We start from the raw sequence: 17,463 nt of genomic DNA, 5'->3' as shown, positions 1-17,463 counted from the left end.
TTAGTAAGAGCCTTTGGCATATCTAGCAAAATGTAAAAGGCCCTCTGAATCACTGATTCCTCTTCCAGGAATAAGGCCTTTCAGAAATACAGAATTATGTAATATATACATAAAGATATATGCAAAAGGATGTTCACTGAAGCATGCTTTATATTGGAAAAAAACACAAGGAAACAAACTCCATGTCCATCAACAGGGGATCATCTGGACAAATAATAGCGCCTTCAATCATGAGATATTTTGCCTGTCTCAGATTTAGGTGTACTAACATAGAATGATCTTTAAGATTTGGTGTTATGACTGAGATGAACATGAAGGTGAAAGCAAATCCCAAAAATATATTATTCAATCCTATGTTTATATATTTGTGTCTGAATTTATATTAGATCGATAGGGAATGCACAGACAAGGAACTGGAAGAGTCCACCAAGCTGAGGGAACTTGACTGGAATTGAGACAGGCTGGGACCTGGGACCTGGGACCCTTTGCTGCAGTGCTTGCACCTGGACGAATGTCTCCTCCAGCAACATAATACAAAGAAACTATACAGGACTAAAAATAACTGCGTGAGTGGGCAGTTGGGGCAAATTAGGAACAACAAGATACAAAAGGACCAAAACCCAACGGCCACTTCTGAGGAACCGGGAGCAAAAGCAGGGTACTGTGCATGCGCCCTGCACGCAGCACCACCAAGGGGGTGGGCAGACCACCTGACCACCCCTCCTGCAAGACCCCTGGACCCACCCCTACCCTCACCCCACATAAGGAACCAGCTCAGCCTCCCCTCCCCCCCAGGGAGTAAGCAAGGGAAACTGTTACTTGTTTTCACTCCCTCGTGCAGCAGCACCAGCCCCAGTAAAGCCTTGCCTGAATTTCTTGTCTGGCTTCTTACCAATTTCTGTTGATTAAGAAGGCCAAGAAGCCTGGTCTGTAACACAATCACCCGGTAGGGGGAGTTTGTGACAGGGAGGGGTTTTACCCTGCATGCTTTATTACTTTGCGCCTCTACCACAATAAGAAAATATTGTATATATGTTGTTTTTATTGCAAATTCAAAATATTAGGCACCCCACTTATTCTGAGCTGCAAACCTGTGGGTTTGACTGTTCTTTGACAACTTCCCACCGAGGTAAACTACCAAGAAAGTCCTATTACCAAGTGTGAAAACTTCTTGGCATTTCTGAAATAAATAGTTCTTTTGAGCCAGTTCATGTGGGCATCCCAATTCCCAAGAGAGCTTTTTAAAAATTTAGATCCAAGTCTCTGTCCAAGATCTGCTGACTCAAAACCTGAATTTCTGTTCCTGAGGCTATTATCTGGAGGAAGAAGTGAGAAGGAAGGATTATTGCTTAGTGTGGTGGCTATATTTGTACAATTGCACAGCCACAGTCAGTAACAGAGAAGGCAGAGGTGCAGCCTTGATCTGCAAGGGCTCCAGTTAACCCTAAAGGGGCCGCTTGATGGATAAAAACATACTCCTGGGCTTGGCAATGAAGGGGCTCCACTGGCAGCCAGGACATGCACTCAAGGCTCTGCAGTGCAGATGTTAGGGCTGTGGCTTTTGCTTTCCCAAATCTTAACTTTTTTTTTTTTCATTTGTTGAGTGGGCGTGTCCCATAGGTGAAGGTTCAACTACTGTTTTTTAAACTGGAGGGAGGTGGAGATGATTTGAAGTTAACTGAAAAGCCCACCCAGCTCTTACTCTGGGTTTGCTTAGAATGGGGAAAGAACCCGGCTCTCATTAATACGTTGTATCAATATATTATTATCTACCAGTAACAGAACTGGATTCAAATCCTGACTCCACATTACACCAAGTGTGTGACTATTGGCAAGGCTCTTAACACCTCTGAGCCTCAATTTCTTGGTCTGCAGAATAGACGTAATGATGCACTCCTGATGGGGGTGCGGTGAAGATCAGAGAGATGGTGTATGTAGAATAAATCAAACAAAGCTTAGTTACTGTTCATTCATACTGGGGTGGTCACTAGACCACGAACTCCTCAAGTGCAGACATGTGAATATGAGAATTATTTCGTTTCCTCCCCCCTCCAAAGTTTACCTAACACTAACTAGTACAGACCTTAAGTATGTGCTGAACACTCTGTCCGATGTCATGAGAGTTGATTACTTGTTCCTGGTGGGCAGAGAAAAGCTTTCACACCCCGTGGAGTCAGGAATTCAGATCCCGTGCCACACGTGTGGGTGGCACTTCTCTCGAAACTGCAGTCCGCCCGTCTGTGAAATGGGCTCATAACGGATCACTGGACCCCTGGCTGCATCGCCCACTCCTCTGCGCTCGGGCCCGGGGGAGGCGCGGGGGCTCAGAGCGCGGCCCCTTCCAGGGGAGGCGCCCAGCCTGGCGCGTCGCCCCTCCGCCCGCGGGGTCTCTAGAGGGGGCGGACTCGCTCGAGCCAAAAAGCCCGGAGCCGCCCAGGAATCTTGGCGGGGACTGCGAGCATTTCCTCCCGGGCGGGCCGTCGCGATCCCGGGGAGGGCGGGGAGGGCGGCAGCGGGCAGACGCGGCGCTGCGCTCCGCCAGCCGGCAGCATGCGGCCCCTGCTCTGCGCGCTGGCCGGGCTTGCCCTGCTCCGCGCCTCGGATGCCTTCACCGGTGAGTGGGGCCCGGACGCAGGGCGAGGGTCGGGGAGGCCGCGGACCGCGAGGAAGGAGCAGGAGAGAGGGAGGGAAGAGGGAGGGAGATGGGAACGAAGCCAGATGGAGAGGGATGGAGAGAGGGAGATGCAGGGAGGGAGAGAGATAGATAGATGGTGAGAGAAATTGGAGAGAAAGATGGAGACAAAAAAGGCAGAGAGATAAAGGCAGAGGAACAGAGAGAATTACAAAGGAGAGAGGGAAGAATACAGAGAGCAAGGGAGAGGCTGGGACAGAAAGAAACTTTGGAGGTAGACAGATGGGTCTGAACTATGAATGAGGAGGATAGAGAGAAAAAGGAGTTTGAGAGGCAAACGGAACAAGAAGGAAGGAAATAGAGGAACTAAAATGGCAAGAGAAAGGGGGTGGGGGAGAGAGAAAGGGTGAGAGGATACTGAGGAAGCGAGGCCGATTTGAGAGAGACAAAAAAGGAGAGAGGGAGTGGAGAAGCCCATTGCCCCAGGTCGACAGGAAAGAGAGGAGGAGACCAGGATCACAAGGTGGAAGGTCAAGTCTGCAGGGTGGGGCAGCCCCAGCTCCCCACCCTCCAGACCAGCCCTGCCCAGAGGGCCTGCAGAGGCGCCCAGGCCTGGCCCAGCACAGCCGGTCAGGGCCCAGGCAGGCGGCCCCTGGAGGCCACGGCTTTACCTGCCAGGTAGTCTGAGGGGCTTCTGCAGTCTGTGGAGGAGGCCAGTCGTCAGCCTTTTGGAGAGCTTCCCTGAGGGCCTGAAGCTGCCTTGGGTGGGTGGGAGGAGGCTGCGGGAGGGAGAGGCCCTCTGGGCGCTCCACTGGCTGGGTTCCTTGCTGTGCCCTGTCCCTTCTACCCTTCCCTGACAGCAGTCTTAGTGCTGCCCCTTCACTGGTGAGGCTCGGACAAGGTGGCTGCAGATGGACTTACTGTGTGCACAGGTGTTCCTTCCACCACCCCAAGACTGCACTTTATACAGCACTTTACAAGCCACGTTCCCGTTTACCCAAGGTCTCTTGCTGGCCTCAACCAGAGGCAGCTGGTGCCCATCCCAGTTGAACGGGCGAGGGGAAGGCTCAGTCTCTCCAGGCATCCAGGGACCCTACCCCCTCAGCCAGGCCCTTGTCCACACTTAAGGCTGCTCCCCCATCAACCTGGAGCCGGTGGCTGTGAGTCACCCTGCCCTGCGTTAAGATGGAAGCTCCCCTGACCCCTGGCCCAGCCCCTTTCAGGCACAGGGAACTGTGGGAGTGGGCATCCAGGGAAAGGGTTGAGGCCAGTCTTGATCCTGGGCAGCCCCTGGCTGAGTGAACTTGGGTGAGTCATGTCACCTCTCTGAAGCTATTTCCTCTTCTGTAACGTGGGGAGAATGGTACCCACCAGCAGAGCTGGATGAAAGGGAAGTACCCAGAACGGAACACCTGTCAACACACATTGTCTCCTTCCCTCATCCCCTCGGACAGCTCCGCTGAGCTCTCTGAGGCCCAGTTCTCCACTGAGGTTGGCTAAGGAGGACCAACAACCCTTTCCTCACAGGCTGCGTGAGGAGTGGCTGGGACCATGCAGCACAGAGCCTGGCCCAGGTGCTGTCCTTTTTCTCTGCCTCCCCGCCCCGCCCCATCTTGCCTGGAGTCCCCACCTCCAGGAGCTGAGGGGACAAAGCCGAGTCTGTGCCCCCCCAGAGGGAGGAGCTGGCCGCCCACAGTGGCAGACTTTTTGTGGCCCCTTTAGCTATGACTGGTATATACATTTTAGCTTAAAGCCATTTTTAAACATTATTTTCCTGCTGATCATCCTCATTCCTCCAGATTAAGGAAAAAAAAAAGAGGAGAGTATAAACATATTAATGTAATTTCACACTGAGCTCACACATTTTTGTGTACAACCTTTCAGACTTCAGACAATATACCATGGTTTTTCTCAACTGTTGATTATCAAATCTGTTGGATATAAACACAGAATAGAGACCTAGAGATTGTCATACTGAGTGAAGTAAGTCAGAGAAAGACAAATATGATATTGCTTATATGCGGAATCTAAAAAAAAAGGATAAAAATGAACTTATTTACAAAACAGAAACAGATTCACAGACTTAGAGAGCAACGAACTTATGGTTGGGAGGTGGGGGAGGGATACTCAGGGAGTTTGGGAGTGACATGTACGTACTGCTGTATTTAAAATGGATACCCAACAAGGACCTACTGTACAGCACAGGGAACGCTGCTCAATATTATTTAACAACCTAAATGGGAAAAGAATTTGAAAAAGGATAATAATAAAAAAAAGAATAGTATAGTGAACCATCATGTGCCCATCACTGTTTCAACAAGAATGGATTCCTGACAGATCTGGATTCATCTATCATCCCCACCTTCTCTCCCCTCCCTCAGATTATTTTAAAGGAAATTCCAGGCATTATATATTTTTATCTGTAAGTATTGCCTTATGTATTTCTAAAAGATAAATAATCTTTTAATAACAATACCATTATCACTCCCTAAAAATGGACAATAATTCCGTAATGTCATCAAATATCCAATCAGCGTTCAACTGTCCCTGATTGTGTGATGTTTTTATATTTGGTTTGTTTGATTCAAATAAGGTACACACATTGCTTTTGGCTGATATATCTGTTAAGTTTCTTTTAGTAAGTTTTAAGTTTCTTTAGTAAGTTCTTTTTCCCCTCTTTTTTCTTAAAATTTATTTGTTGAAGAAACTGGGTTGTTAGTCTTATAAAGTTTTTCCCATTTCAATTTTAGCTGATTGCATCCCCCAGGTGTCATTTAAATTGTTCTCTCCCCTATATTGTCTATAAACTGGTAGTTAGATCTAGAAGCTTCAGCTAATTCCAGTTAGATATTTTTTTTTGCAAGAATACTTTAAGATGGTTTATTGCTTTAATTTTCATTTCTTTGATTACTACCAAGGTTGGATTTTTCTTCAAAGGCATATTGGTCATTTCTGCTAATTCTTGTGAATTGTCTTAGACTTTTCCATCGTGGTGGTGGGATTTTTTCATATCGATCTATAAAAGTTCTTTATGTGTTGAGTGAAGCAGACTGTCTTGTGCTACTTGTAGAGAATTTTTGTTTTTTAAGTTAAGGCTTCAGTTAAGCTCCTTTCCTATTTTGCTATCAGAGGGATATCAAGTCCTAGAGCCTAGTCCTATTAGCCATTCTCACCCATGCCTTGGGGCCCACAGGGGGAAGCTCTCACTGTCCACCACCATTCCAGGTCTCTGTGGACATCTGTCTTCCATTGGGATTCTGCTTTTTGCTTTGGGTGGAAGAGGAAGACGCTGAAGGGCTATGGTGAGGATCACTGCATTTCTTCTTACAAAAATGGATGTTGTGGGGAGTGAACCTCTCAAAGACAATCTGATTCAACGTACACAGTTGGGCTCTTGTTGGGCCTCAAGACAGGTGCAAAGATGTCATGTGTATAGGTCCCCTTTGCCCCATTCCTGTCCAGCCCCTCATTTTACAAAGGAGGCAGCTGAGACCCCCAAGATAGGAGGCCCTTAACTCATCACAGAACTGCCAGAACATAGTATAGACAGTGTCTTGCAGGTAGGATTCAAATCCTGTCCCCACTACCTACTAGCAGTGTAGTCCTGGGCATGTTACTCAACCTCTTTGATCTTTGGTTTTCTAATCTATAAAAAACTGGTAAGTAAGAGTACTGAGCTCACAGATAGAATTAAATGAGTTAATGCATGTAAGCACTCAACAAAAAGCTTGGCCCATAATAACTGATCACAAATTGACAGTAGCTTCAAATATAGAGTATGGTTGTGCCCATTCTAAAGGTGAAGAAACTAAGGATCCAGCAAGTGGGATTGGCTTGTAACAGAGCCCAGAGAGCCCGGTCAGCCCTGAGCCCTCTGTTTGCTTGTCGGAGAAGCCCCTCCCAAGCATCCCTTGGACTCCTGCACAGGTATAGTCCTAGAGCAGATGCCTCCCCATCTTGAGGAGACCTGGTCAGAGTGATCTAGTGAAAAGCACTGGCTCCAGGTGGAGAGGCGGGGCTGCAGGGGCTTTCACTGACCTGCTTAGTCTCCAGTCCACCTGGTGAATAATCTACACGGCATTTGCACATCATCTGGCAGTTCCAAGGCAACTTCAAATGCAGGATCCCCTTGGATCAACACAGCAGTCCCACCAAGTAGACAGAGTAGGGCAGATCCCTCACAGACGAAGCTGAGTCAGAGGCAAAGAACACAGTTCAGTGGAGGTGGGACCGTGCCTCTGACTCCCAGACTTGTGAGTCCCAGACAGTGTGTGGAGAGAGGTTTATCCTGGATGGCTTCCTAGACCTCAGCATGTTGGGGGTTTAGGAATGTCCTAGTACTTTATAACCCAGTGGATTATAAATCACCATATTCCAAGGTAGAAGGAATCTGGTTTCCTGGATGGCCTTGGAGAGCGGAGCTGCCTGCCAGCCCTGACCATCAGCCAGTCCACCTCTGAACTGATATGTGAGAAAGAAATAAACACATGTGTGATTGAGGGGGGCTCTTTGTTGCAGCAGCTCAGCTCGTATCCTCACTTAACCAGACGCCGACTGCATTGGACTGACGTTGGTAAGCTCTCAGAGTGATCGGCAAGGCTCAAATCCACGTCTGGAAAATGACCAGAGAACAAGGGAGACAGAACATATCACTCCCAAAACAAAACAAAAATGTTCCTTAGCATCTGAGCTCCCTCTTAGGGGGCTCAAGGGTCCCTCTCCTGTTTTCAGCCAGAGCACATCCATAGACTAGAGTTCTTCATATAGTTGTTTGAAAATAGTGTTCTTCTGATTAAAAAATAAAGAAAGAAAGAAAACAAAAAAACCACTGATGGTTTGGAATGAAGCACAAATTTTAATACAAATATCAAATGTGGTGAAATTTATTATACTATTATATTGACTGTGGTCAAATAGAATTAACCCCCAAGTGCCAAGTGTGGCTGGTCAAAGCAGCACCTTTCGGGGTCAGAAATCCTTTGAGTTGTGTGCGCCTTCTTAGTGTTCGGATCCAGAAACAAAAGGTCTCCTATGCCTGTCAGTGGGGGAGGGCTGGGGGGGAGGCCCAGTGGCCGTGTCCCTTTAACTGGTGCCTGCACTGGGCCTCCCGTCTCCACTGGCAGCCTGCTCTCACCATGTTCCACCCACGCCTGCCGTCCGGGGTGCACATAGGCCCTGAGCAGAAGCCAGGCCAGAGAAAACAACCCTGCATCCAAGAAGGTCCATTTCCCAACTGGCCAGGTCAGGGAGGGCGGGATCGAAGGAGGGAAGGGAGCACCAGGAACCACAGCCTTGGCCGCGCATGGTCATTCGTGATAATCCTTCAGCTTCCCCCACTCTTCCTCTGGTCTGAGCTTCCCCAAAGCCCCGTGAAACTGGCGTTACCGTGAGCCCCTTTCTACTGGTGAGGAAGCACGAAGCAAAGGGAGCCCTTGCCCAGTTCTTGCCTTGCTGGAGCTTCTGGGCCAAGAAGCAACTTGTCCTTGACTCATCCTGGTTCGGTCTTCGTAGCTAATTTTTGAGGCCTGAAAGACAGAGGCAAACCTTGGATGAGCTGCATCCGGCAGTGCCGCCCCCGCCCCCAAACCCGTGTTACAGAGGAGGCAGCAGAGGCTCAGGGAGAAGAAAGTTCCCACGGCCCTGCACCAGTTCATGGCTGGGAACGGAGGTCTGCAGTGTGTTTTCTGCCATCATGCGCTGAGGTCAATGCCATGAGCACCCACGTGGGGGAGGGAGCCGCAGCGCAGGGTGGCCTGGCTCTGCCCCAGCTCTCTCTCAGCAGAGCTCCTCCGGAGGCCTGGGAGCTCACAGACAGTTGTGCAGTGCAGCCCAGGGCGCAGTTGCGTCCAGATGTGATGGATTAGTGCTGTGTGATTTGGAGAGCAACCTCAGCCCAGCCTCTTCCCTGGAGGGGTTTGGGAGCCAAGTGAGACCTCATCGCTGACACGTAGAGAACAGGATGTTTTAGGCTGAGGGAGGGAGCAGATTCATGCTGTTCGTGACTTCCAGAGCTGGCAGAGCCCCACTTGGCCGGCAGGGTCAGGTTGCTTCCTCTTGGCCTAAGCTGGGAGGAGGGGGAAGAGTACTTTAGGGTCTGGGAGGGGGCAGGTGGGACTCAGGGGAAAGTCTTGGCCTAAGGCCCCTGGGCGGAGCTTGCAGAGGGTGTGTGTGGGCCCGGACCTAGACCGGGACAGACCCCCTCTTCCCTGACAGCCCTCTATTTGGGTGAAAACAGCTCTGCCTGCCCCCTCAAAATCTTTTCTCTCTAGCTGAGCACCCCAGCTTTTTCAGCTGACACAAAGGAGTCAAAATCTGGAGTCCCTTCACGGTGGCTCCCTTTAGCCCTGGCTCTGCCTGTCAAAAGCCTTCTCACGATGAATGGTCCAGAATGGAGCCCAGCCCTCCAGGTGGGGTCTCTCAGACCACCCACCCCCTGACACCCATCCTGAACATTTTGTATCAATGCACGAAACCCATGGCTTCTGCTTTTTGCTAACAACCCCATCAGAGAACTGGCTTTTATTATGGAAAATTTCAAACCATATATACAAAAGTAGAGAGAATAGCAGAATTAACCCCACGTCCGCATCACCCAATTTCAACAGTTACCAATCTTGGCCAATCTTGTTTGCTCAATACTCCCACCCATGCCTCCTCCCACTCCCAGGCCTGGGTTATTTTGAAGTAAAGCCAAGACATCATAGCATTTTACATGTAAATATTTTCAGTATAGCTCTCTAAAAGGCTCCCTTAAAAAAAATAACCAAAGTTATAACATCCCCTCCCTCCCTAAAGTCAACAAGAAGACCATTGTTGTTTTTTTAAATACTTATTTTTATTTATTTTCTTTCTTCTTTTCTTTTGGCTGTATCAGGTCTTAGCTGCAGCACGCAGGATCTTCGTTGTGGTGCACAGGCTCTGTAGTTGTGGTGCGTAGGCTCTGTAGTTTTGCGGCACGCAGGCTCTCTAGTTGAGGCACATGAGCTCGGTAGTTGTGGCGTGCAGGCTTAGTTGCCCCACAGCACGTGGGATCTTAGTTCCCCGACCAGGGATCGAACCTGCGTCCCCTGCATTGGAAGGTGGGTTCTTTACCACTGGCCCACCAGGGAGGTCCCAAGACCATTGGGTTTTGTTTTTTTTTAAAAGTTATTTATTTATTTTTGGCTGTGTTGGGTCTTCGCTGGCGCGTGTGGGCTTTCTGTAGTTGCGGCGAGCAGGGGCTACTCTTCCTTGTGGTGCACGGGCTTCTCACTGTGGTGGCTTCTCTTGTTGCGGAGCATGGGCTCTAGGCACGCGGGCTTCAGTAGTTGTGGCTTGCAGGCTCTAGAGCGCAGGCTCAGTAGTTGTGGTGCATGGGCTTCGTTGCTCCGCGGCATGTGGGATCTTCCCGGACCAGGGCTCGAACCCGTGTCCCCTCCATTGGCAAGCAGATTCTTAACCACTGTGCCACCAGGGAAGTCCACCATTGTTTTTTGAAGAGGTTTTTCTAAGTTCAGTGGATGGACATAATGAAGGGGAGAATGTAAAAACCCAAACTGTTCTCCACAAAAGATGCTCAGAGTGGAAGGAAGTTTTGCCCCTGCACTTGGTTCTCGCCCCTGAGTGGAAGAGCTGAGATCCAGAGAGAGTTGAGACCAGGGACTCTCAGGGCAGGGGGACGGTGGCAGAGCTCCAGAAGGCCAGCTGGCTGAGGTGGGGCCAGGGGAAGGCCAGGGTGCCTGGCGTCCAGTCGTTTGCTGACTGTGTGATCATAGACAAGTCACTCAGCCTTCAGAGTTATACATTCATCACCAGCAAAATAGCTCACTATCCTTACCTCAAGACCTGCCAACCTCCTGGGCAACTTTATATGTCCCCTCGGGCAACCCAGCCAACATCGAGGTCTTACAAGAGTTTTGCATCTACAAAGATCAAGTCCAATAACTCTTACCCCTGCTCTGCTTCAGATGCCCACAGCCTTGGTATTGTCACTGTGAAGCTGCTCCACCTCTAAAAGCTAAAATTGCAATATCCCTTATCACTTGTTCCTTCTGTTACTCCCATCATCTCACTGAGATCTGCAGTGCCTTCAGCCCCTCCATTTCTCCCAATTATTGGCCCCCTTATTGCCTTCTCCTTCGTTATTCAAGCTAGATGCCCGAGCTCGTCCCCTTAAGCCCTTGCTGGTCGAATCCTCACTCTTGTTCTTCACCGCACTCAGGCCACAGACTCCCAGGCTTCAGCTCATCAGCCAGCTGTCTCTGCTGCTGACACCCACCTGCTGAGCTGCTGCGGGAGGGCTTCCTTGTGACGTCAGGTTGTTCTGCATCCTCCTCCTAACCGCCTTCCTCGTTCTCCTCATCCCCTTTTGGAGCCCCCTCTTTATTCAAGCTTCTTACCCAGGGGCGGGCTGATACACTGGCTTTCGGAAAACAAAAGAAAGCATTTGTCAGTTTCCATGGTGGCAATACTTTCACCATGGCTCCCATTTTAGTGGCTGTGTCTAACAACCCACTCACAGAATTCCTGGTAATGCTTCACAACTCGCTTTCCTTTCCTAACCCGACATGAATTTTCAGCACATGATTCCCCTCTTACTTTACCGAGTGAACAGAGGCCATCAGGTGGGACTCACTCAACTTCTTGGCCCTTTAAGTAGAACTTTTTTACCCATTTTTGCTGCGTTTCCTCTCTCTTCCTTCCACATGTGACCCCTACCCCCACCACCATTTCTGGATTCCGTGGCCTCACATCTCTTTGGGAAATGCATTCTTTCAGTTCTCCTGGCTTCCTCCTGTCCTCAGGCTATAAGCATGGTTGTGTTTCTTCAATGCTTAAAAACCTGGAAACAACAACAATAAACACTGCTTTAGATCACCTTGTGATCTGATCTCCCTTCCTTCACAGCCAGGCTTCATGGAAATGTTTTCCAGGATCTTAGTTTCCTCCTCCTGACTTTTCCTTCCCTTCTCATCCCACTGCGACTAGACTTTGCTCTGTCGGCACCTCTCCACTAGAAGCGCTGGGACGGCATTCAGCATCCACTTTTCTGTTGCTCTGAGTCCTTATCTTGCTAGACCTCCATGCTGCTTTAGGCCATGCTGACTGCTTCATCCTTTTGAAAGCTCTTGGCTTCTCCTTGCTTCTGGGGCAGCATCCTCCTTTCTGTGTGTCCAGGTTCTCCAAGGACTCAGCCAACTCAGACGCCCTGCAGGTTATCTCAGAGCCACCAATACTGCAACTTGAGCTCAAAGCCCGGGCTCTAAGACTTCTGGTGTGAAGGTTGGTGGTGTAAGGAACCAAGGAGGAGCCAACGTTGGGGAGGAAAATGATGTTGAACAAACTGAACCTCAGATATTCCGCTTACTAGCTGTGTGACGTTAGACGTATCATTTCACCTTTCTGTGCATCAATTTCCTTATGTGTAAATTGGGGGTAATAATTGGTTGTAGAGGTTGACTGAGTTAACACATTTGTTTAGCACTCACTCGTGTCAGATGTTACTGACTGGTCACCAATGTCAGTTACGATTACTATTACTACAGTGTCTCCATGCATTTTCTTCCTCTCTTCCTACGGTTACTGCCTCCTTTCATCACTTCTTACGCTGATTACTGCAGTAACTTCCTGCCTTCAAAGACGAATCTCTCCAATCCATTCTCTGTATTTTAAAAATTCACATATGACTGCATGACTCTCCTGTTTAAATAAACCCCAAAACAAGCATTGTGATTGGTTTTTTAGGGCCCGGCCTTGTTTCCACGATCCACCTCTCCAGTCTCAACTCCCACCCACCCTGTACTTTCCAGCCACTTCAGGCTTCCTGAGGGTTTGTGCACTGAGCCATGCTATTTCATTCCTATCTTTGCACATGCCGTTCCTTCTGGCTGAAACCTTTCCTCCCTTCCTTTTCTTACCCAGTTCAGGCAGCACCTCCTTAAGGAAGCCTACTTGGGTCTGTAGGAGACCATGGCCAAGTGAGTGAGTGGGGCAACCCTACACTCACACCCTGATCCACACTGAGCCTTCCTCTGCTTCTCTTTGGACTGTTTTTAGGACCCACCTCCCTTGAGCCCCATGTTTGCAGGAGTCTCTAATGTTACAGGGAAACCGAGGACCCCACAGTGACAAGACTTGTTTTCCTGCAGCTGCTGAACCCTTCATCCCCTCCCGAGGAGACCCAGCTCGGACTGCAGGGTGTGACAGACACATGGCTGTCCATGGCCGGTTAGACGTCATAGAGGAGGTAATGAGGGTGACCTGAGAGGGCATGCAGCTTCAGGACCACCTGCCAGGCTGGTGGCTTTGGAGGGTTCAGGCCAATCTTGCTTTGGAAAGTTGGGGAAATCTGGGCCAATCCTGTTCCCTGGCCACTATGTTAAACATCTCCTTGCCCTACCTGGGCTGTTAGGCTGTCCAGCCCCCAACAGACCCTGCCTCCCCAGGACCTTGCTTCCCACCAGCCAGAGATCTCCCCATAATCACCAGATGAGAAGGTGGAAATTCAATTGCAGTGTTTTGTTACACAGCCACGGTTTGTAACCTGGGGTCCATAAACTTGTGTGGGGGGAAAAAATTGCACTTCATTTTCTCAGACCTTTAGCTGAGATTTAGCATTCTCATTCGCTATAAATACAGACAACAAACTGCAGGAGTATTAACGGTACTGTGACTTTGTCAGCAATAGAAATCACAGATAATTTCATCCTATTACAGTCATTGTGAATACCTCAATATATTGTTTACTATCAGTATGTCAAAATTTCAGTAGTAAAAAAAAAAAAAAGAAAAAAAAATTTCAGTAGTTGTTAGACCTGGTGTTAAATAAGTTAATCAATACATAAATGTTTATATCAAAATTTAATTTTTAATACTTTTAACAGTATTTTACTGCAGTTTATACCCTTGGAAATCCTGTATGTTTTATTTTTCTCAATGAAAGCGTTTTTCTGATGGCGGTCTGTAGGTTTCACCAGACTGCTAATGGGGTTCATTTGCGAAAAAAGTTAAGAACCCTGAATAAAGAAAATTTCAAAATCCCAATACTGTCATTTGGCAGAATTGCCACCAGGGGGCGGAGTAACAAAAGGAATGTGAGCTCCCCGTGGTGACATCCTGAAAGGGAAAAAAGAATCCCAGAGTCCCTCCAAGCCCCAAACCAATGACTGGGTAAAACCCCTGAGTGCCAGAGGCAGAAGCAAGCAGCCTTAGAGAGTGAGCTCCTAGGATTTTGTTATCTGGGGAGGTGAGAGGCAGGCAAGGGCAGGGCCTCAACCAAGAGGAGCCAGGTCCCCTGGCACCCAGTTCTCTCCCCACTGCACCCTACTGGACTTCCAGGTGCTCCTTAGGATGTGGCTGATTAAGTGGGACTTGTCACCACTCTTGTCCTCTACTCCTCCCCCAACTTCTCTCCTTGCTTTAGACGGTGGAGAAGACGGTGGAGCACCTGGAGGCAGAAGTGAAAGGCTTGCTGGCTCAGCTGGAGGAGCTGGCCTGGAATCTGCCCCCGGGCCCCTTCAGCCTGATCCCCGACCTCGCAGAGGAGACGGTGAGCAGCTCAGGTAGCAGAGATGACAGCCTCCAGGGTTGGGCAGCAGCGTGGGGACGGCTGCTCCACCCCCATGGTGTAGCCTGGACAAGCCAGGGAGGCTCCAGCTCCTCCTTGGGACAGAAGTGGGAGGCATCCTCCGGGCTCACCGCAAGTGCTCTCTGCCCCCACGCCCGGGGTTGCTGCAGCCCAGCATCGGGTAAGGGCACCTGGAAGAGTTCCACTCTCAGCACCACCCTGACTCAGAGCGGCTGCCTCCTCCCCTGGCCATTTACACACGTCACAGCTCCTACCATCTCCCTCCTACTCCTCTGACGCCACCAAACCCTATCAGGGAAGCCTGGCATCCCTCTCATTGGCAGTGGAGGGACTGCCACCTGCTCCCTCGAGCCCTGCGTCCTGGCACAGGAGTCCCCAGGGGACTGGGAGGGGAGGACAGGCAGCCTTCAGCACCCTGTTTGCTCACTCCGAGGCCGCCCCCTTTCTTTCAGATCGCCTCTGAGCACCAGAGCAGGAGCCACCCAACAGCGGGCAGTGATACAACAGCTCTCCTCTGAGAACAGAGCCGTGCGCTCTGGCCTGCCGTCCTCAGCTTTGTGCAAAATAAAAGCTACTCCTTTGGTCCCCTCTGTGTCTGCTGACAGTGACCCCTGCAGCCACAGCCCCTTCTCCATCTGCTCCCATGCGCTGAGACTCACACCCCCTGCAGGCTCAGACCTGTACTTCCGCCCTCCTTATTTATAGGGGTGGACAGGGCAGGAGTTAGTTCAAGAGGTGAGGCACCTGAGGCGCAGAATCGTTAAGGCGACACAGTGGAAGGGCCCTTTGAGTAAACTTGTTACTCAAAATGTGGCTGTAGGTGAACAACAGGGGTGTCACCTGGGAGCTTATCAAAAATGCAGAATTCGGGGCCCTGCCCAGACCTCCTGAATCAGGATCTACATTTTAATGAGATCCCCAGGGAATCTGTGTGCACATTAAAGTTTTAAAAAATGTTTCTGTTGAGATAAAATTCAAAATTTTAACCATTTAAAACAGTACAAATTCAGTGGGTTCATAATGTGTAGTCATCACCACCTTCTAATTCTCGTCATCACCTTCTAATTCCAGAAATTTTCATCACCCCCAAAAGAAACCCTGTACCATTAAGCAGTCACTTCCCATTCCCCCTCCCATCCTCCCTTGGAAACCACTAATATTTCTTTCTCTGTGGACTTGCCTATGCTGGACATTTCATATAAATGTAATCATACATTTTTGTGTATGATTGTGTCAGACACAAAGCCTTTTGTGTTTAACTGTTTTTCGCTTAGCATAATGTTTTCAAGGTTCGTCCATGTTGTAGCATGTATCAGCACTTCGTTCCTGTTTATGGCTGAATAATAATATTCCATTTTATGGATATATCACATTTTATTCATCCATTCATCAAATCAGTGGATATTTGGGTTGTGTGCACCTTTTGGCTATTACGAATAATGCTATGAACATTCATGTATAAGTTTGTGTGGATATATGTTTTCATTTTTCTTGGGTCTATAATTAAGGATGAAATTGCTGAGTCAAATAGTAACTCTATGTTAAGTTTCTGAAGAACAACCAAACTGTTTTTGCATAGCAACTGTACCAGTTTACATTCCTACCAGCAATGTATATATAAGGTTTTCAATTTTTCCTTATCCTCCCCTACACATCTTATTGATTATAGGCGTCACACTAGGTGTGAAGTGGTTATCTCGTGGTTTTAAGTTGCATTTACCTAATGACTAGTGATGCTGAGCATCTTTTCATGTGTTTGTCGGCCACTTGTATGTCTTTTTTGGAGGAAGGTCTATTCAAATCCTTTGCCCATTTTAAAAACTAGGTTGTCTTTTTGCTGTTGAGTTGTAAGAGTTCTTTATGTATTGTGGATACTAGGTTTTTATCAGATATATGATTTACAAATGTTTTCTCTCATATTCTGGGTTGTCTTTTTATTTTCTTTATAGTGTCCTTTGAAACAACAGTTTTGATGAAATCCAATTTATCTTTGTTTTGTTCCTTCTTGTTTTGGTGTCATATCTAAGAATCCACTACCACATCCAAGGTTATGAATCATTTAATCCTGTCTTCTAAGATTTTTATAGCTTTAGCTCTTATATTTAGTTTTTAAAATCTATTTTAGGTTAATGTTTGTATGTGGTGTGAGGTGGGGATTCAGCTTCATTACTTGCACTTAGTTGAAGAGAATATTCTTTCCCCACTGAATAGTCCTGGCACCCTGTCAAAAATCAATTGAGCATAACGTTTAGGTTTACTTCTCAATTCTATCCCATGGTTCTGTATGTCTGTCTTTATGCCAGTATCACACTGTTTGAATTACTATAGCTTTGTGGTAAGTTTTAAAATTAAGTATGAGTTCCCTGACTTTTTTGTTCTTTTCCAAGACTGTTTTGGCTATTTGAGGAACAGTTCCTTGCAATTCCATATGTATTTTAGGATCAGCCTGTCCACATCAGCAAAAGGCAGTTGGAATTCTGATATGGATTAGATTGAATCTGTAGATCAATTTTTAGAGTATTGCCATTTCCACAATACTAAGTCTTCCAATCCATGAGCACAGGATGTTTTGTATTTTTTGTATTTTTCAGTGTAAAGTCTTACAGCACCTTGGTTAAATTTATCCTTATTTTATTCCTTTTGCAATGACTGTAAATGGAATTGTTTTCTTAATTTTACTTTCAGATTGTTCATTGCTAGTGCATGGATATATAAACGACTTTTTTGGTTGATCACATATCCTATCCTGCAACTTTGCTGAATTCGTTTACTAGCTCTAATGGGTTTTCTGTGGATATTTTAGGATTTTCTGTATATAAGATTATGTAATCTGTGAATAGAGTTTTACTTCTTACTTTCCAATCTGGATGCCTTTTATTTCTTTTTCTTGCCTAATTACCCTGGCTATAACTTTCAATACAATGTTGAGTAGTAGTGGCAATAGCAGACATCTTTGTCTTGTTCTTGATCTCAAGGAAAAGCTTTTATTTTTTCACCATTGGGTATGCTTTTCGTAGATGCCCTTTATTTCAGGTTGATAGATTTTCCTTCTGTTTTTAGTTTCTTAGGTTTATTATATGTGAAAAGATGTTGGGTTTTCTCAAATGCTTTTTCTGCATCAATTGAGATCATCATGTAGTTTTTATCCCCCTTCATTCTGTCAATATGTATTACATTGATTTATTTCTTACATATTGAATGCTCCTTGTATTCCTTTGATAAATCCCACTTGTTCATGCTGGATAATCCTTATAATATACTGCTA

At 47.6% G+C, this 17,463-nt stretch overlaps 1 protein-coding gene across 3 annotated transcripts; it reads left to right on the top strand.

Moving 5' to 3' along the window:
* The first annotated feature begins 2,519 nt into the window (after nt 1-2,519).
* Nucleotides 2,520-15,590, top strand: PLAC9 (placenta associated 9). Of its 3 annotated transcripts, none has more exons than XM_029201079.1 (4): nt 2,520-2,614; nt 12,760-12,857; nt 14,034-14,358; nt 14,651-15,590. In XM_029201079.1, the coding sequence occupies exons 1-4, from the start codon at nt 2,551-2,553 to the stop codon at nt 14,659-14,661; spliced, it is 498 nt and encodes a 165-aa protein (XP_029056912.1). In that variant the 5' UTR covers nt 2,520-2,550; the 3' UTR covers nt 14,662-15,590. The 3 variants fall into 3 exon arrangements, with proteins under 3 accessions (XP_029056912.1, XP_029056913.1, XP_029056911.1); XM_029201080.1 differs by lacking the exon at nt 2,520-2,614 and adding an exon at nt 5,184-5,934 and having other exon boundaries at nt 14,034-14,159; XM_029201078.1 differs by lacking the exon at nt 2,520-2,614 and adding an exon at nt 5,184-5,934.
* The last annotated feature ends 1,873 nt before the right edge of the window (nt 15,591-17,463 follow it).

The sequence above is a fragment of the Monodon monoceros genome, unplaced genomic scaffold (genome assembly GCF_005190385.1).
Source record: "Monodon monoceros isolate NGI ecotype Baffin Bay Population unplaced genomic scaffold, NGI_Narwhal_1 Super_Scaffold_4, whole genome shotgun sequence".
Classification (NCBI taxonomy): Eukaryota; Metazoa; Chordata; class Mammalia; order Artiodactyla; family Monodontidae; genus Monodon; species Monodon monoceros.
Note: the sequence above shows the minus strand (reverse complement) of the source record. Positions and strands in the feature narration are given on the sequence as shown.

What these genes read in the sequence shown, in the direction of transcription:
- PLAC9 (XM_029201078.1), top strand. Translation starts at nt 5,808, where the DNA reads ATGCCTTGGGGCCCACAGGGGGAAGCTCTCACTGTCCACCACCATTCC. An exon ending in GAAGACGCTGAAGGGCTATG is followed by an intron (nt 5,935 to 12,759) that starts GTGAGGATCACT and finishes GTTTTCCTGCAG; the next exon opens with CTGCTGAACCCTTCATCCCC. An exon ending in GGTTAGACGTCATAGAGGAG is followed by an intron (nt 12,858 to 14,033) that starts GTAATGAGGGTG and finishes TCCTTGCTTTAG; the next exon opens with ACGGTGGAGAAGACGGTGGA.